This window comes from Nanorana parkeri, unplaced genomic scaffold, assembly GCF_000935625.1.
Source record: "Nanorana parkeri isolate BGI_ZX_2015 unplaced genomic scaffold, ASM93562v1 scaffold811, whole genome shotgun sequence".
Taxonomy (NCBI): domain Eukaryota; kingdom Metazoa; phylum Chordata; class Amphibia; order Anura; family Dicroglossidae; genus Nanorana; species Nanorana parkeri.
Window position 1 is genome coordinate 229,092 of NW_017307079.1, and position 20,946 is coordinate 250,037.

General features: G+C 40.7%; 1 protein-coding gene across 1 annotated transcript in view; it reads left to right on the forward strand.

Moving 5' to 3' along the window:
* GLMN (glomulin, FKBP associated protein) overlaps positions 1 to 20,946 on the forward strand; it is a 46,173-nt gene that overhangs the window by 8,064 nt on the left and 17,163 nt on the right. The window contains exons 4-9 of the mRNA XM_018565079.1: positions 1,215 to 1,334; positions 3,430 to 3,538; positions 5,795 to 6,041; positions 7,113 to 7,215; positions 7,794 to 7,981; positions 14,137 to 14,190. Coding sequence (XP_018420581.1) covers positions 1,215 to 1,334; positions 3,430 to 3,538; positions 5,795 to 6,041; positions 7,113 to 7,215; positions 7,794 to 7,981; positions 14,137 to 14,190 — 821 coding nt within the window. The remainder of the gene's footprint in view (positions 1 to 1,214; positions 1,335 to 3,429; positions 3,539 to 5,794; positions 6,042 to 7,112; positions 7,216 to 7,793; positions 7,982 to 14,136; positions 14,191 to 20,946) is intronic.

Consider the following 20,946-nt stretch of genomic DNA (forward strand, 5'->3'; position numbering starts at 1 on the left):
TATATATATATATGTGTTATTTATAAAATGCATCTTATTTGAGATTTGATTACTATAGAAAGAATATTACCGGTCAGTATGAATAACTAATGAGAATTTTTACCTTTTTGACTATCCAAATGGTAAGCAGAATTTAGACATGAAAACAAATCAAGGAGTTTCTTGCTGTTATGATCATCAGGAATTTTCTAGCAAAGGAAGTGAAGAGAGCAATTATATAGGAGTAATTGAATAAGAAGTGGATGCCTTTCCCACTAGAAATACCACCTCCAGATATGAGGAACGTGAAATGAAGAGCTATGGCACTCTATCACAGTAACTGACTCCCATAATAATGTACTGTTCAACATGCTGCTCAATGGTTGAGCAGAGCCTACCAATAACAAAATGATCTGTGTGTTTATTTCACACTGATGTTAAAATAATGTTGTTGCATTGGTGAGTAACCTATTCTGCCTTCTTGTATTTATCTCATCATTTGGTATTAAAACAATCCTTTTTCATTTATTTAAAAGAGTTGTTCAAACCACCATGGATACATTTAAAGAGTTTCTAGACCACGTCAAAGCAAACAAATTGTTTAAAGTAGCATTAAACTTTAAAACTTTTTCAATGATGAATACAGATCAAATTGCCCAACAAAGTGTTTCTTTAACATTTTTGCCCAAGCACTTAGTCATCATGTTTCTGAACAGCTCCAACTCTCAGCTTGGTTTCCCTAAACTTCTTGTCTAGTACAAGATTACAAGGAACAGAGCAGTCTCCAGCAGCTGTCCATCTACTAGCTTGGAGAAGGGGAGATGGAAGAAGAGGTGCGGTGTAGTGGCTTGCTTTGCCTGTGTATCTAAGACACACACAGCTTACTAGCACAGGAAATTAAAACTTGTAAACATCAAGGAACAGCATCCATTATAAGAGGTTCAACCAGCATTTAAAATAGCTTGAAAACCTTTCAACTTTAATATCACTTTATTGTGGATGTGTATATATATATGGGTGGAGTGTTGCTTCTACTACAGCACTCATGCAATCATGGCATATCTCCCCAATGAGACCCAGCATATGTTCTTCACACGCGTTAGAACAGCCTTGTCCATTATTTCAGGGATGAACCTTTACCTGCCTTGGTCAGAACAGCCTACTTCAAGGCAGTAATGCTTGTGGTTTCCCTATTCAGTTATACAATATGTAGTGATATTCTTTTATCTCTGTAGGCATTCATCAGAAGTACAGGGTGGAATCTCATTGGACCCATAACAAAGTGCATGCTCAAAAATGAACCTGGCAGTGACAAAGAGAAAACCTGTTTGCAGATGATTGATGGCCTAGCACAGGTAAGAGAATTCTACTTTCAGGTGAAAAGGTGCAATCTGCTTGCTGTGTTTGTTTAACAGATGGAAAGCTAAAGCTACGGTAAAATAATTTATGTCTCTGGTGGCTGTAGCTGTTTATATACAATTGTGTAAAAAAGAAAGTACACCCTCTTTGAATTCTATGGTTCTACATATCAGGACATAATAGAAATGATATGGTCCTTGGTGGCTCTTAAAATTAGGTAAATACAATCTCGGATAAAACAACACATGACATATTACACCCTGTCATTATTTACTTTACAAACATAAAGCCAAAATGGAGAAGCTATGTGTGAAAAACCTTTAGCAGCAGAAACTTGAACTAATCGTTTTCTGTAGGACTTTATCTCTTACGTTTTACATTTACATCTTACATTTGAGATAACCTGTCAGCTACTTTAAAAATAAAAGGCCTGCTTAAGAGTAGTTCTCTATGGTTGCCAGAAAGACCTTTTCTGTATCGCTTTGATCTCGTTTACAATTTGGCACTAAAACTGACCATACACTGTTAGAATTTCATTTGAATGTTCAAAATCATTCGTCAGAGCATATGCTCTTGCCATCTTTGAGTCAACTAATTTAGTTTGAAAGCCTTGGAAACTTTCTCCGGACCTTCTACTTAAAAGGATTCTCAGAAGGATTAAACGGGTTTCTTTTGTGCCAAGCACATGCGCATTACAATAGGTACGCTTTTTTTCCAAGCGAAAATCATATTCACAGTTCGTATATGAAAAAAAACATTTCCATCCTGCTCCCTTGATTGTTGGACCCTACTAACCATTAGAAACTCAGAAGAATATTCCAAAAACAAAACATTTCAAACAAAATGGCCAACTTTCGGCTCGGTCTTCACCAACGCAACGTATTTAGATTACCCCGCGCAGGTGAGGTTTTCCCACTCACTGCCTCCTGGTCCAATGAGAATATCCTGGCTAATGTTTGGATCAGGGAGCTAGCTGGGATGTTACTCCTAAGCCATGCCTTTTAAAGATTATTCCACATTCCCAGGCGAATTTGAGAAAATGAAATTACCCCCCACTGCTCTTACCTCTGAATGAACCCTCCTTCCCCTCTGTGGCTGCCGGTATATGACCCATACTCCATACACACCAGCACAGCCCTGTGCTAAGCATTTCAAATTATGCTCGCAAATGGCGTACATTCATTGGCCAGCATGGTCACCTGACCATGCTGACCAAATGAGAGGTGCTTCTTCCTAAGAAGTGCTTTTTATTGGACAGTGCGGTCAAAAGAGCTTCTCATTGGTCACCATGGTCAGGTGATCGCACTGACCAATGAGTGCTCTCCTTTTGCGAGCATAATTTGAAATGCCTAGTACAGGGCTGCACTTCTGTGTACGATGTTCGGGAGCCTTGGAGGGGAAGGAGCATTCGTTCACAGGTAAGAGTAGCGTGGAGAGGGGGCAGATTGGAGGGGGTAATTCCATTTTCTCGAAATTCACCTGGGAAAGTGGAATTACCCTTTAATTTGCAAATGGAACCAAGATGGTGGACATGCACAGAAGAGTATTTTATGGTTAATAAAGATAATAGTAGACATCTTGTGATGCTGGCTAATGGGATACATTAAAATGCTGATCGGTTTGCCTTAACGGAAAGTTAGATTTGAATTACCGTCATATGGAAGCATCCTTGGCTATTCAGTTTGCAAGCCAATAGCTGGGTCTGCTTAGTACCAAGTCGCTCTGGAATGATCTGGATTAAAGGAAAGTCTACTTGTATGGATACAAATCTTCTGTATAGGGTTATCTTGAGACCTGTCGTGTAGCCAGTTTGTCTTACAGGGGATGGTTAGTAAGCAACTGGCTTGTCCTACAAGTTAAAGAGCAAAAGGTGCTGAAAGATTGAGTAGTCACCCATGAGGGTCTTTAAACTATATTAGCATTTCTTGGATAACTGTGAACATGGAAATTTGTACACTGCCCTTTCACAGCCAGCAGATGGTGCCTTATGCCATTCATGCATTCAAGCAGTTCAGACTGTAAAGAAAAGTGAATATTCCAGCAATACAGGGAAAAATCATAATAAAATGTGTGTACTCTCTGACTTTGTAGTTATGCATTCCAAAGGAGATCTTGCTGGGTATTCTTGAACAGATTGAGGAAGCAACAGGAGATCTTATATCTCGGATTATCTTGCCATTGCTTCAGCCTCTGCAGACAGGTAACATCAGTATTTCATTTGCACTATTGCTAGGGCAATATGGTTGGGTTACATGGCATTGCTTTCCCTAAATACTTTGGGGTGTATTTATAAACAATTCACAAAGCCATTCATCTTGTGGAACTCTGTGAACGTTCGTTCTGTGCAAATTGAGGCAAGAAGGAACGTTCTTAGTTTATATTTTTTTCAGGTCAAAATTAATACCTGGAAAATACTGCGTTAGGGCCACTAGATGGAGTTGAGGAGCATAGGAATAATTTTTTTCTATGTTTGCAGGAGTAATGGCGAATTGCTTAATAAATATACCCCCTAACTGTTTAAAAAGAATCTTTAGAAAGCTGAAATGTAGATATTTATTATTTTACGGTTGTGTGATTTATTAGCATTAAACAATTATAGTAAAACAATTAATTTTTTTAAACCTCTAGATCACAGCTGTTACAGAAGTAGTCATTTGGGTCATGGGGCTGCTACAATTTTCAGGAAAACAGAAGGAGGAAAATGTGTAATAAAAGTATACCTTTATCAGAACAAACAAATTAAATCACCTATGTGGCTATATCACTACAGTGGTCATGATCCATATCTGCTTTAGTTTAACACCTGGGATATTGATCTGTCTTTGTTTGTATGTCCCTCAATGGGAGGAAATATGATGCAACTGCTGATATGACATTAACATGGACACATAGCGGCCAATGGATGAACCTGGACGCGCGTCATCTGGGGCCAGCTGCAGAACGTTAAAGAAACAGCTGACTCCTGAAGACGTCCGAGAAGATAGCGGTACCCGGGCTGTGACGGGGGATCACATCAGGGCAACGCTGGATCTGCTCGGCAGGGGAGTATGTTTTCTGGTGAAAACCCAGAATATCAGGTAAGAGAAGATAGGAAAGAAAAGCTTAGCTATACAGAGAAGTTCACATTCATAGTAGTCTTTAAGTGTTTAGCATACACAGACACCGTAATATAATGAAAACCCCATATAATCTTGAATCGCTGCAATCCTTACAGCTGTAATGAAGCCCAAGTTACCCTAGATTGAGGACATACAGTTTATAATGCTTAGATCAAAAATCAATGGTTGAGTACATATTTCTTGGGTGATGTTATATATAACTTACACAATGAATGGAAAGTTTTCCATATACAAATCAATGAAGCACCATTGATCAGCAAAATACTAGTGCAGCAGACACCTGCAGCCTTTAAACTCTGAATGTATGTACACACATCAATTTCAGTCACTACTGTCCATAAGTTAGACACTGAGCACACATGATAGATATATAATCAGAAAATTAAAGATGAGACAGCAAAACAATATGCTGAAATGATCACTGATAATCCATCTTTTATGCAGGATATTTGCTGGACATACATATATCAACCGCCTTTATGCAAGGATGACAGTGATCACTTGTATCCACTATAACTCCATGCAGTGTCTCACAATAAACCTCTAGATCATTGGTTCTCAACTAGTGGGTCGTGAACCAAAAGTGTGTTGCGACCCCGTGTTCAGTGGGTCGCCCTATGCCTTCTACTTTTTCTAGGTGGGAGGCTCCTCAGCCTCCCCCTTGCACAGCGCTGTCAGTTCTCATGCCATGCAACCATTCAAAATATGCTGCCCTTTGCCAAGTGTCAGCTTGAGGTAGGGTGGGATAAGATGGAGCTATGGCCGCGAGGGAGCTTCATTCATACATGCATTGCTTACAGCTTCCTTGCATGTCCTGTAGAGGTGCCTGGACCGGAGTGACGTCACAGTCTGGCTCTTGGCACCTCTACGGGGTGCGCAATGGAGCTGTACCAGCAATGCACGTATGGATGGTGCTCCATCACAGCACAGCAGCCCACACCGGACCCCAGGCTGAGGATCCACTCCAGTTCTCGTAAGTTAGGGAGACTCACCTCAATGGCACCCCAAATGCACCTCCCACCCACAGTTCGATGGCCCACACTGGAACATACGGTACCGCAATGCCGTGCGTTCCAGTGCAGTGCGACTTAGGTCATGACTCAATGACCAAGGGCAAATGTGGGTCCTGAAGTTACACTGGTCGAGGACCACTGCTGTAGAGCATATACTAACGATGAAGAGTGTGTATATATGACATATATAGCCATTTTTTTTATTGATTTTATGTCTGTTCTAATAAAGGATACTTTTGACACTTTTTTTCCTCTTCATGTTTTTATGCAATATTCTTTTTTCTTTCTTTAGTTGTTGGCATAATATCTGCTTATATCTCCTAGTACTCCTGAAACTTGGAAGCAAGAAGTCCTACTCCGTGGGTCTGTCTTTGTCCACCATCCATTCTCGGATATCCTGTCTGCCAGTACCATACACTGTTGAGCAGATTAAAGAAGACAAGCATTCTCTTTGCCGGTGCTGTCTTGCCTTACTTCAGTTTGTACAGCCATTTGTTGATCTCATATCACAGACCACAGACATTACCAAGGAGCAGGATATTCAGGAGATGAGGAAGGAGCTCCTGACATTGTAAGTGTATATTTAGCGGTTGTTGCATTTAAATATAATATAGTAGTGCAGCGGTCCAAGGATCCTTGAGTCATCACATCCAACACACTATGTATTAGACACGGGGACGCTGAGGGACATGCCATCACTGCAGCGTAGGAGGAGAGGGGCTGGAGGGGGTGCTGTGACAGCCGGCTAGCTCCAAGGTTTAGGTGAATATAACTTTTTTTTTATTTTCATGCCTAGATGGAAAAGAGCAGCTACCCCCACTGCAAGGATTACTAAAAACAATTTCCGGAGTTGCTCTTTAGGTGTAGGTTTAACCCCATGTGACGGTGTTCCAGCCCAGCTATAGGTTGATGAACCAGGATCACTGCAATGGTGGATGCAGGCGTGGCTGTACCCCAGTACAAGGAAGTAACTGTTAGCTTGAGAATCAAGAAGCCTAAAGCATATTTAAAGCCCCCCCCCCAAAAAAAAAATTGAATATATCACAGCTTTCCAGTTGTTAGATGTGGTGGCTGCATTCGTTTTTGGGCTTCTTTTCCTTTATTTTCCCCTGGTGATTGGGCTGTAACACACTTCCTGTCTTAGGGTGCCTCCACTTTTATGGGGGGAAGAATGGAGCCACCCTTGGACAGCAGCTGTCTGCAGTATTGAGAGGGTAGTGTTAGATGCACAACAGATTGTGCAATGCATTACATTTTTGCTTCTTGGGTTTAGATACACTTTATACTAAATGCAGATATTGTTATTCTATGATGATTCATTTTATGTGCTGATCTCATTGTGTGCTGATTTCTATCGCCACAGGTTCACTTTAATGTATGGTTCAGCTGCAGTGAGGAAACTACAAATGCTGTGGTTTGATGTTAGGACACGCTGTTTACAGAAACATGATATATAGACAAATATAATATTAGAGCTAAAAAAGGGTACTGAATGGGGAAGGGTTTATTTTAATTATAACGGCTAATGGGATGTTGTGTGAAACAATAATAATATTAGGTTATGGGGTGTGAATGTAATCCATGCAGCATAATGATTCTTTCTAGGTGTCCTCATATTTTATCCTTTTACTTCTGTCACAAGCTGTTTTAGTTGCTTGAAGTTTCCTCTTCTCACGGCTCAGCTCAAATTGGCAGAAGATGATTTAGATGACAATCCCTTCCGCTCATTTGCTGAAGGCATCATGGTAAGCACAAGCAGAATTGAATGGTTTTATTTGCTATGTATATGTCTCCTTTCACACATTTCTTTGGTAAACAATATTCACACTGACTGCTATAGTAAGGAATCTATTGAACTAAATATTATCAGCCATGCAGCTTATAGTTCATAAAGGTTTGGGAAGGCTTAGGACCGGGGTGGACAAATCCCAGGAGCCAGGTAGCCAGTGCTCTTTAAAAATTACAGCTGGTGCCTCACTTTGAAGGTTTTTTTCTAGTTGTCAATAAAGCTGGCTCCTAAAGAAAACACTATTGGCTCCTGGATTGGACAGGCTCGCTCCTAAACTCACATATTAATTCATCCACCCCTGGCTTAAGACAAGTTTATGATCTATACTCCTCAGCACTCCTCCCTAGCCCCCTAAACTTGAACCATCATCCCTTTCATTTCCTAATCTTTACTAGGATAACCAGAACTTGAATTTGATGTTATGTGGAAATTGACACATTTAATTCCTGCTGTATTAAATGTTAATCCATTTGTAACGAAGTAAGGAAATCTTTTAAAAGAGAAATGTTTGTTATTACTCTCTTTGTTTTACAGGGTGTTCTTCTATCATTGGGTGAATCTCTACCAAAAGCATGTATGCAGCACATTCCCAAAGCTGAAAGTCTGGAGACTGAGGAAGCAGTGCCAGAGAAGGAGACATACACTGCTGAGGCTGTGGCCTACCTCTCTTACCTGTTGTTTGTTCATCATATCGGCATGGACAATTTCCCATTTGTCTTTGGGTGAGATATTTGAAAATGTATAAACTTGAACTCGTAAGTTTCCATTCTGTGGATTGTGTCAAGTCAGATGCTCCTGCTCTCTTTGCAACGTTTTCTCATCTCCTGCTTAGGCATCCTCTTTTCTCATTCCACATATTCATTATTAGCTTAGCTAAAGGTAAACATGTATTTGCTTACCCCTCATGCCTCCAGCACAGGGGCGTAACTAATAATCATGGGGTAGCAAAACTTTGGTGCTCCCTGGCTAACTTTCTCCATAGAGGCTGGCAGATCCTGAGTTCTGACTTCAGCCATTCTATACTGGAAACCGCACAGTTTAGTTTTCCTAATCGGCTACATTAATGGGGCCCCCTCCTACTCCCAGGCCCCATAGCAGCTGCATGGGCTGCTATGGCTATTGTTACACCACGGCTCCAGCAGTATTAGTAGTGCTGCTGAGGCCATCAGAACTTGGCTATAATGTCCAGTTTTCTTCCGGCATCACAGCAGTGTGTTGGGCAGTCACAGTCTGGTCTCTGAAACTAATTTGTGGGTTTCTTAGGGTGCTGATGAGACCTGAGCAGCAATATGCTCACCCTCCTGTCCCTTGACAGCAGGACATGAAATGAATGGGATGGATAGGAAGACACGCATAGTAACAATAACCCATCAGAGGGTCTAACCCTTTCCCGATTTACCAATAAGTGTTCTGTTGCCGTCACAGACCACACATAAAAAAATGGGTTTATAACTTTCCTACTCTGTCCAAAACTAAAAACAGTTTTAGCTGGAATTAAGCTTTATTCCATTTTAATGGAAAAAGTTCAGTTGTGGGACACATCTGCTGACTGACCAGCCTAGAAAGGAGTGTAGAGGATTTCCATTTTCTCTCTTTAAAGAGACACTGTCCTTTTACCCATGCAGGGCAAAGTGGTAGTGCGTATGGAAAGGCTCCTGCCTGAGTTATACTCACTTTACCAGAGCCCCCATGTAGCTCCTGTCTTCGCTGCAGCCGGCACTGAAATCCAAGTGTTGGCTGGTGTCAGACACTAAGGGAAGCGGTGATGTCAATACCTGGTCATGACAGTGTTTGGACGTAGCGATTGGCTGCCAGACCTGAACAAATGGGAGAAGGTTGCATGCTCCCCTATATCCGAAGCACCAGGTAATGTTGCTGGCTGCAAATGATGCAAGAGCAATGATGAAGTGCTGGTAAAGTAAGTATAGCTGGTTTGTGTGTGTGAATAAGGGGGGTGGGGTTAAGGAAATAAACCAAAGCAACTGGACTGGCTGTATTTTTTTTTTCTTCTTGAAGACGTTTCACTGGTCATCCAACCAGCTTTCTCAATTCAGAATGACTTGGACAAAAATTCTCAGGGAATATATGGTGAATTCAGGTGAAAAGTGTTGATTTCATTTGCATAATTGGGGTCCAGGAGGTGTTGTTAACCTGCCCAGAGAGAGGTGTTAAATGAGCATTGTATGTGGCAGACTGTAGATGTCTCAACCCCCCCATCTTCCCACCTCTATTCAAGCTTGGCTTCTCCATTTTTACATAAATGGCCTCTTTCACACCTCTTTTAAACCAGTCCGCCTCCTTGTCTAGGATGTGTACTTGACTGTCTTAAAAGGAGTGGCCTTTTTCCTTTAGATGTAGGTTTACTGCTGAATCCTGACCAGAGGGTTTGGCTCTTTTATGCTGTGCCATACGCTGGTGTAGCTGCTGTTGTTGTTTCACCGACATACAATTCTGAGCACTCCTCCCTACACTGAACTGCATAACACAATGTTGTTCTTTTGTTTTGGCGTTGGATCTTTTTGGTGAACCATTTGTTGTCTCTGTGTATTGCTGGGTTTAAAGCAGACAGGGATGTGATGTTTTTTAAAAACCCTTCTGAGTTTCTCAGACACCCCAGCTACATATGGGATGACCAAATTCTTCCGTTTGTCATACTTTTCACATGTTAGACATGGCTGTGTCATGAGATTGCAAGATGCAGATCAAGGGGCAAAAAAAGCTGCATGGAAACATTGTTGTATCAGGTACAGTAATTACTTTAAACCTGCGTACATCGTGGTTGTGCATATAAATTCCTGCTTCAATATACAGCCTCGTGTAATATTAATTATTTAAAAAAAAACATGCATTGGTCAACTTGTACTCTCATTGCTATTAAGCAAACTAATATTTTAGTTCAGTGATACCAGCTGCCTGAGTCAATAAAGATTTAATATTCTTAATTGCTCATTCTAAAGTGCAGTCATCCATAGCAAGCCATTAACATCCATTTTGTACTAGTCTGACTGCAGTAGATTTTATTCTGATTGGTTGGTATGGGTTCCTACATTTAAAACTGAACTCTAGGCAGCTATAAACAAAATGAATTAATGCAGCTATGTATTCATTAATCTTATTCCATCTGGAGGCTGCTGTTAAAGAACTCAGGAAAAATTACAAACTTACCCTTGCAGTGTGAAGACCCCTGCACTGTAAGGGTTAAGTGCTAGTTTTGTCTAGAGGACTTAAATAAAGCAGTTTCACTCACCTGATCCTTGGGCGGCAGGCAGCACTTACCCCTTTTTCCCTCCGCTCCAGTTATGGAATGTCCCTCAGCGTCCCCACCTCTAATGCAGTTTAATGGACCTGCATATGACATGTCAGTGGTCCCTGGACCATCAGGGCCCAGGGGAGAGGAGACTGTGTGGACCGGTTTAGAAGCTCCAAAGGGAACCGGCGGGACTGAGGATCAGGTAAGTAAATCTGCTTAATATGAGTCCCATAGACAAAACAAGCACTTAACTCCTGCAGTACAGGGGTAGCCCCAATGTAAAGGTAAGCTTGTGATTTTCCTGGAGTTCTTTAACCACTTGCGGACTGGCCACTGTGTGTGTGTGTGTGTGTGTATATATATATAGTATATATATATATTACGGCCTGTCTGCAGCCCCATTGTTCTGGGAAGACATACCTGTACGTCCTCCCAGTAACGCCTGTGTGCACGTGGCTGCTAAAGCCGCTGCTTCCTCTGTCCTTAAACAGTGGAGAGCAGCGGCTTTTAGATGCAGAGCCGATTGGGTCTGTGTCCTGTGATCTATTGGTTATCATAGCGATCACATGGCAATTTTTATATTGCAAAGCCCTCCCGTTCCTCTTACATCAGAGACAATGGAGTGAAGAGTAATGAATGGATGAGTCATCCATTCATTATTTCCCAGTAAAAACAAGCTACAGCAGCAAAAAAAAATGTCAAATAATTTTAACTCTCTACCTCTCTGTTATTTGCATTCTGTCTCTGCTCTGACCTGTTATCCTGCACATCTATACATTAACCTCTTAATTTCCATCCTCCCACTGTACATGACCTGCACATTATCCTCTTCATCCCCTCCTCCCTATGACCATGACCTGTACATTTTTTTCTACCTTGTGCACCATTACCAAGCTCCATGTTTTAACCCCCTCAATACCAGCATGTTTCTTCATTTTAAAAGAATGGAAAGATTAAGGCAAAAAATCAGCTCACTTCAGTGTCTACTTGGGGGGTCATTTAGGGGGTTTTAGTACTGTCCTGACGTTTTTCTTTGCTATGATTTATAAATGAAAGATAAACTGGCTTTTTTTTTATTTATCTTTTTTACTTTATATAGTAAACAATTAAAAAAAGAGTTATTAAACACCACTAAAAGGAAAGCCATATTTGTCCCCCAAAAATAATAGAGAATTAATTTTGTCACCATGTTGTGTGACGGAGGAATTCTCGGCCAAACTTGCACAGCGCTGAAAACTGAAAAATGGCCTGATAATGAAGAGGGTGTAACATGCGGGTACCAAAGGAGTTAAATAAGTACTGCCTTCTGTGTGAGAGCAGTGGTCTCTATACAGTGGTCTGACATGACTACTGCTGAGTCAGAGCTACAGGATAGCATGGCAATCAGCAGGGAGGGTGAGCTTTGCTAATGGCAGCACTTTAGTGGTGACAAGGCAGGGGGCATGTCAGACCTTTGTATAGAGACTGATGCTTTCACATAGAGAGCAGCAGTATTTAGCGGCAACCATCAGTTGGAATTTGATTTTTTTTGGTTGGGTGAGCATCGGAAAAAGACAGTAAGATATTGAAAACTGTTACCCAACTTTATTGGACTTATTTAAAAAAACATAGAATTGGACTCCAGTAAAAACAATTCAGTCTTATCAGCATGTGAGCACATCTCAATTCCAATTATTCAGTAATGCAGTTTGTATCTGCAACAATACATCTACATGTTGAAGAAATGTAATTTGTGACTCTGAAGAAGCTTGTGTTAATTGTATAAAGATTTATTATGGAAATTCTCTGCGCAGAGCTCGAAGATCTTTAATTATCATTTTTATGCTTTTCCGCTCACCTGGAGTACGTTCTTGGAAATTCTCTCAACAATTAACGACTTCTGCAAAAAGAAAATGAAAACAGACCCTTTAGCCTGCTGCTGCAGTTTAGGATTGTGAATGCAACCTGATTTTAAACTTTACAATGAGTGAATGAAACATATTTTTTTTATTATGGTTTCATAGAAAAAGCAACGATTATTTAGCTGCAACCTTCAGATGTTATAGGATTTGTCAGTTTCTAAGAAAAGTGTAAGGAAAAACGCTGAAAAAATAGGATTTCTGTACTTATTGTAAAATCCATTTCTTTGAGATCGAGGGACACAGGATTGTAGTAAATTCTTAAACAGTTGGGTTATACTGCCACCTACAGGAGGAGGGGTGGTACCTGTGTCCCTCAGTGAACTAATGCTTTTTTCTTTCTCATTCATTGAAAGACACAGGGATTTAGTACATTTCTAAACAATTAGGAAATTCAGAACAGTGGGCAACAGTAAAACACTAACAGGCCCACATGACCGTAAAAAACAAAACTGGGGCTAAAGCTACAAGTAAGGCAACCTTGTGGACAATAAACATAAGGATGGAAAGGGGAATATCCCTGATAGGTTCAAAGGGTGGTTTTTGAAGTGCCAAGAGAGCCAAATTGAGATCCCATGGAGTCACAGGGGGAGCTACGTGACACCCTGTACAAAAGTCTTAACTAAGAAATGGGAGGTAAGTGTTCATTGAAAGATCACATTTGCCAAGAGTTTGCCCTTAATGGTACCCAGGGCCAAATGCTGATAAAGCGCCAATTGCAAAAATGGTCAGGATTCTTCCCACAGAATACTTCCTAGGGTGGAAACTTCCTTTTTTGCACCAGGCAAAATATGGTAAACTTCCGTGCTTTTATTAAAGGGCAACTTGTATTAAAGGTACAATTGGCTTCATTTTTTGCACTCTGCCGCCTGTTCCCTAGCAATTTATACCTACAACAGGGGTCCCTATTTGTGTACAGACTATATTGACAGCTCTTCTGCAATCTACCCTTGATAAAGGCATAATATCTGTTGGGATCAGTCACACATGACACTGCCAGGTGCCACAAAGATAGATCTCCGAAGGCAGCATCGTAGTTTTGCAGTGAGACCCCATGGTTTCTGATTATCCTGACATAAAGTAAAAAAAATAAAAGAATGTTGCATTAGTTTTTTTCTGTAGCAGAGTGGATTGTGATTTATGGATTTTGGAGCTCGGCTCTTTGCATATTTTTCATATATAATATACTAGTCTAATAACCTTGCTAGTCTTTGAAGTGGATGAGAGGGATGTCTTTCAGATACTGCTTCAAGCAACATATGCCCTGCTGACCCTTTTTACCATGATCTGTGTTTCCTCATGCAGTGAACTGAGACTAATGCTGTAAGAATCTGTTCAGACGTGAACATAGAACATGCAGTCAGAAGCTCTTGTATTGAGCGGCTTTCTGGGAACTCAGATCAATATCTTCATACATGAGCTTAATCTTTCTCCTGCCAGTTACAATACGAAATGAGCAATCTGAGCTGCCAGAATTCTGTAGGCTATTGTTTTATTTTATCCTGGAGGAGTTCTGAGATAAATCTTTGATATCTTTGAATTTCTACATGTTTGTAATATTACAATCTGTACGCAGAGTCAGCAATGTGAAGTGGTAAGATTAGAGCACATGAAAGATATACTGCGGAACTGAACACAGATACCAGCGTCATGTTACCATATTTGTCTCCTTATAGGATTAAATGGAAATATTTACTGAAGATTCATATTCATATTTTATTTTTCCTAGGCCATCATTTGTACTGAAGTCTAGCATGGAACATATTGATGTGTTGCTAAAAAGGTAAGGTATATTCACATCAATGGCCACGGTTTACAGCATGGATAATTCAAAGCAGACCTGAAATCAAAATTGTACTTTTTTTTTTTTTTCTGCCACCTAGGTGTGCTGCACCTGCTAACAAAAAGTGTGAGAGCTCATATAAGTACCCATCAGCTTTTAACCCCATGTGTCACCACTGCCTCCAGCCAGCCCATTAACTGGGTATTAATGTCGGGAGGCAAAGTCCTGATCATGTGACGGCTGCATGTTTGTCTGAAGTAGGAATCACTTGGTTCCGAAACGTCGCTATGATTGTGACACTACTATAGTCAATAAAGGAATTGACTTGGTATGAAATTGGAGTGCGAGTGACTATCGATTTCATGCTGTAAATGGTTGTCACAGTGGTCACATGATCGGGAGCCCGCCCCACCAGCTCCCGATCGTTTACGGTGACCAGGAGCCATCTGTGACAGCTCGGTTACTGTTCTGGGAGCACACAGTGAGCACTCTCAGCACACAACAGCAGAACCCCATGGACACATATATGTGGCAGCTGGGCATTAAGGCCCACTAGCTGTGCTGCTGCATAGTGTTATGGTGGGAGGAACAGGTTAAAGAGATCCTGTACTGTGGAAGCTAAGCCCAATAAAGGCAATCGGAATATAAAAGATTAGTCACAATTTTAGCCTATAAGCTCCCTGCAGCGCTGTGTTCCTTGTGTGGAGGCAGCCATCATGGTAGAGAAAGGGCTGTGATGTCTAAACTGTCTCCCACCTGACTAGTGATCTGAGAACTGGTGGGATAAGGATCAAGAAGCAGCAGGAGAAATGGAGATGGGTCCACAGAATGAATAAAGCAGAAACGGGGAGATCATTACATGCAGGTCCTCAAGTACAGCTTCCTGTCCAGAAATCTCTACTCACCTATACGACCACCCTGCTCCTAATTGTATAGCCCACCTTGTTGTCTGTACTGAAAAGTCATGTTATTACCTTTTTAATTGATTTATTTGTTCCAGCAGAACTGCTTTCCATATTCCTGGCAGCTGCTGACTGATAGTAATGTTGCTGGCCTTAGGCAGGGATGGTCTAAGGACAGGATTCAGGACAGTATGAACATCACTGTATAATGATGTGTTCCTGTTCTGAGGGCAACAGATTGGGGGATGAAGGCGTTTCTATGGCCATGCCAATCCTAGTCACAGGGAGTGCTTGCAAACAGCAGGCACACATCTTTTTCTGCTGACATTCAAATGCTATTGTTAGGAGTATTGGGAACAGATTGTTTTTGAATGGCTGGATAGTTTATGGTAAGGCATGCAATTTTTAATAAACTGGATCATCTCAAGTATAACGGAAGCATTGGCTACAGTTAAGCTTTAAAGTACATCTAAAGCCAAAACGTTATATTGTTTTCTAATTTGGGGTAGGGTAAGGGAGTGTTTAAAACCATTTTCATTTTTTATTTTGCTGTTTGTGTCTCATTATGGAGATTTCCCTTTTACATCCTGTTTTATAGACTTAACAGGAAGTGAGAAGATATCTTTCCAATGTGAGAGAAATCCCCTCTTAGTTGTCACAGGAACAAATATCCCCTTTGGAAGATTTCCCCTCTTTTTCTCTCTTTTGACTCGGCTGCTCACCACAAAAATGGGGGCACCCCTGCTTAAAGGAAGGAAAGGGGGGTTCACCTTAATCAAGAAATTCACATCTAGTTAGGTCAAATGAGAGCACCAAATCAGGTGATAGGAGTCCAAAGTCTTTGATTAAACGTTTGATGACATCCAGAATACACATACAGCCAACACGTTTCAGGGGCCAAAAAATCCCCTTTCATCAGGGCTAAAAGGAGGCAAGACTGTGGAAATAATGACAGCAGAATTGTGCTGAAATAGACTGGACAGCCATTTAGTATTGCATTACCGATGAAACAGGCAAAGAGATAGAAACCTTCTCCACTTGTGCTGAGAGAGCATGGAGCTGGCTTCCCGGCCAATCAGGAAGCCAGGCAGTGTGTAATGACGCGCTGCCCGGTTTTCTGATTGGTCGGCAAGCCGGCTTCATGCTCCCTTGTCACCTCATGACGAGGGAGCATGGAGCCGACTTCCTGGCCAATCAGGAAGCCGGGTGCCGAGTCATTACACAGCCCCCGGCTTCCTGATTGGCCAGAAAGCCAGCTCCACGGTGACGAGAAGCATTGGGACGGCTTCCCGGCTAATCAGGAAGCCAGGTGGCGAGTCATTACACGCCGCCTGGCTTCCTGAATGGGACTTCCGGTACTCGGTATTCAGTATCGGCGAGTACCGGGAAAAAAAAATATCGGTACTCAATACCGGTATCGGTGCATCCCTAGTTCTAACCCCTCACCACTCCAAATCTATCCATCTCTAAAAGAAAAAAAAAGTTTTGCCTTTTTAGTTCTGCTTCAAATATATGCCCTTCTTTGTCTTCTCCTTATGTTTTTGCTCTGTTAAGGAATTCTTGAGGCATGCTAATTTACTAAATGCTCAACAATGTTTTTGTCCCTGTATTGCTACTTGGTGTTCTATATATTGTAGCAAATGTAACATGTATTCTTTCTATATCGCATAAAAAATTATTTTTTTAAACTATTGGATTTTAAAATAACCGTTCTATATCAGTCTGCAGTTATCCGCAATTTTCTGTAAGTGCCAATTAAAACACCAATGTCTCTTCCCTGAACTGTAGTAAAATGCTTGTCTCTTGATCCTGTAATTGGCTCATATCCTTTCCTAGAGAGCTGTGTGTGCGCAGAACCTGAGGTCATATTACTTCCAGGATATTTGATTAAATATGGCATTTCCAGCATGTCTTTAGTTAAGCTTTGATGATCTACATACATCGAGTGGTGGATGCTGGTCAGATTGAGTATACTTAATTAATCATTTCTAGTTATGCAGACCCTTCCCCTTGGCACTCAGACTCAGCAGCTGCAATGCTATGAACATTAGGAAACTGATTAGGAATCGGCACTAAAGGTTCTAGAACACATGCAATGTATGTAGGAGACCTGGGGGTCTTGTTGTAGGAGGTATAAGGGGGAGATTGATTGTAGAACAAAAGTATGTATGAGATTAGCCCCAAAATGGAGACTTTACAGAGTCTACCCTTAACAAGGTTAAGGCCAACTGTTGCTGTCTTAGCTGTTGCCTATTATAGCAAATTCAGGTCATATAGTTTGCATCCCAATGACAAATTACATTTGCTTTCAAAAATTACAGATTTTTAGAAGTTCTTCAGCCCGAACTGGGCTGAGGTTCCACTAAAAGGAAGGGTTATAACTTCTGTCAGGTTCCTATTGCTGTTGGTATCCTTTTACCTTTCTTCCTGTTGTGTCAGCAGAACAGGAAGTGAGGAAAAGTGGAAAAGAACATAAACGTGTCAGGTTTTTGTTGCAGTCATTGTCTGTGCTGAGGAAATGAACGCCTTTTCCTTTCTGTGACTGGGACAGGAATAGTGGGAAATGTCCCCAGAAGGCATACCGGTATCAATATAAACTTAATTAAGGTTTGAACCCCTTCCCCACTCAATTCAGAATGACCTACTCATTTATGTACTAAAGCCTGAGTAAATATAAACAGGGCAGCTGCTAAAGCAATGAATACACTTTCAACTTATGGTTCATTTTACATAAATCAATCAATTATGGTCCATTTTACATAAATCAACCCCTGTATGTAGAAATTGAGTAGATATGTTAGGGTGTACACCAAATCATTTTTGGGATAGTGTAGGGAATGGTTACATATTTGTCAAGTTGTTGTTGCGATCTGTGTCCCCTGGGGAGATTCACCCACTCTATTTATCCTTATTATATCGCAAGTGAGTTGCGCTCGGTCTCGACAAATATAAATAAATTAAATATGTGTGCTCTATAGGATGTGAAGAAGTTACTAAGTTCAGATTCTACTGTGAAAAAATTATAAATCTCGGTAGTCACTACCTCGGTAATAATTGTGCAATACAACAATCAGGTGTGGGAAAAGGGTTTTCAATCACCAGCCGGTGTATTGATTAGGTGTTTCTGTGTACTAAGTGTACATGGTTTGTCCAAACAAACCTCTATTTATCCTGTTGACTTATGTTACTGAGACAGAAAGTAATGGAAAATCCCAAAAATATGAGTTAGCACCACAGCAAGAGGTGAGTGAAAAACCTCCAATAGGCACCTACCTGTCCCTGTGACAACTCCCTAAGATAGCAAATGTTTAGCAAGATTTACTCTTTTCCTGTTGCTGCAACCATGCAATACATTGGAGTGACATATACATACAAAATCCATGGCTTGTTTCAGAAACCTAGTGAAATTGTATATTTTGTAAGGGGAAGATGTCACTTTTAAAACGTATTTGTAATAGAATATTATCATATCCTATCCTAGTATGAAAGGCTGAGGAGTACAAAATGTCTGATCCCCATGATAAAATCAGTGCACCTCACTTATTAGTGGGGCTGAACGCTGGAATTCTAGAAGATAAGGAAGGATGATATTAAACCTGGCTGTGAATGATATTAATACTAACGTCTTGCTTGTACATTATTATTAATGGGGGATAGCAAGGATCATTAGTCACCTGCAAAGATCATCTATCACTCTGCCTATCCCTTGAAATAACTTTAAAGTTGTATGATCTGCTTGTGTTTATTTGCACATTCTGGCAGTTACTAAAGAGTGAGAAATATATATATATTATATATGTAAAATATTTTTTTCCCATGCCAAACAGCATGAATAGAGGAATCTCCCCTGTCGGCTACAGAGTGGTGCTGGCAAAGCCACACACAGCTTCAATTCAAGCTGACTCGCCCAAATGTGAGCAGTGTATGGCAAGCTTATATTTCAGCATCCTTAACTTGATCATCCTAGCCTGGTGGCCCAATTCATTATTTAAATGATGTGCAGGAAGTCGCTTCTAAGGTTGGCCATACTGGCCAAATGGAGGAACAAGCATAGCTGTTTGGTGATCCCACCCCAACAGCCAAAGATATCCACTAACTGGAATTTTCTCTGCAGATACTTTGGTATTAAAACACTGACCAAAGCCATATAGAAAAAAACAAATCTACCTTAGGTTGTTGATAAGGATTTTAACCCTTAACCACTTTGGTACCGACATACATAAACGCCATGTACTAAAGTGGTTCTTTTCAGCCCACACCATCTTTCACATACAAATGATCGGGTGGCAGTAGAGCCACCTGATCACTTGTATACAGCTGAGGGGGTTGTGCTAGCCCCCTATGTGATGGCAAAAATTTGACATAAAAAAAACACAAAAAAAGTTTTAAAGCCCTCCACCCCCACATACACACATATTCAAATGCAAACATGTGTTGGGTACGCCGACATATACGAAAATTACATATCACTGCAAATGTTTAAGTGCATGCAAAAATTCTAAGGCCAGCAGTCACTGTTAACACTAAATTGATGAGCAGTAAAGAATTAAGTGTCGCCTTTGAGCAATTTTGGGTACTGTAGTTATTTGCCATTTCTTGGCCGTGCGCAATTTAAAGGTTTGGCATGTTTGGTATCTATTTACCAGACGCAACCCCATTTGTTATATTTTAAATTGAGCGTTTTGTGTTTGTGCACTAAAATGAAATTGTTAAACATTTGCACAAATATCATGCAACATAAAAAATTGCAACTTGTATTTTTTTTCTTCTACAGTTCCTATATTTTGAATTTCAGAAAATATGTTTGGGGGTTCGACGCAGTTTTCTAGCCAAAAATTCCGATTTAAATGTGTGCAAAAAATTGCTCCATTAGCACAGTGCTTAAATAAAGTTAAACAAATTTGTTTTGAATATAGCATGGGAATGGTTTTCAGTTGATATTTTGCTGTCTGTGTCTTAATTTCCTATCCCAGAGATGCAACAGAAAATAAGAGGAAATCTCTACAATGTAAGGTGAACTCCTCTCTTTTAACAGCTGTCACTGGAACAGCTGTCCCCATTGAAAGATTTATTCTCACCTCTTGTTCTGGTGACAACTCTAAAATGTTGGATTCCCTTTCATTTTCTTTATCTGTGACTGTGGTCCCCATTGGGGACAAAGACAGAAATAAAACCTTGATCGAGGTTCTAACCCTTTACTACTCTTATCTAAAGCTAAAAAAAAGTTTGGCTATGTATACACTTTAAAGTAGAACTGAAACCTAAACCTTTTTAGTTTTGGAATAGTTAAGGGAGGGTTCTAACCCCTGTAGCTTTTTTACCATCTATATCCCATTGGATAGCTTTCTCTTCACTTCCTGTCAGATAGCCACAACAGGATGTGAGAGAAATCATCAGAACTAGTGTCCCTCTTGGAAGATTTCCCATCTATCCCTGATGCGATGACAACCCAAAACTTGGGAACTTCTTTTATTTTCAGTGATGACGGCCCCCAGGGCGAACCGAGAGGGTAAAGTTCACCACACACTATACAGTCTGATTGCACCATCTCCTTTAGATCTACCAACAACTGTTTAGTGCATAGACCTACCTAATTGGATGCAGATTGATTGAATGGATTAGGTAGGTCCTCCTTTTACATAGATTTGGTAAATTATAAAATTGATGGTACAAAAGTTGTATGGTCAGATTGTAACCTGTGGGGTGATCCTAACAGAGGAGACAACAACAGCAATAAAGACCTGACAGGTGTTCTAATCTCCTCTGCAGTTGCACTTTGTCTGCCATGTTATAATACTGTGTTGCTTACCACCATTACATTCCTAACTGTTTTGGCTGAGTGGGATTTTGAGTG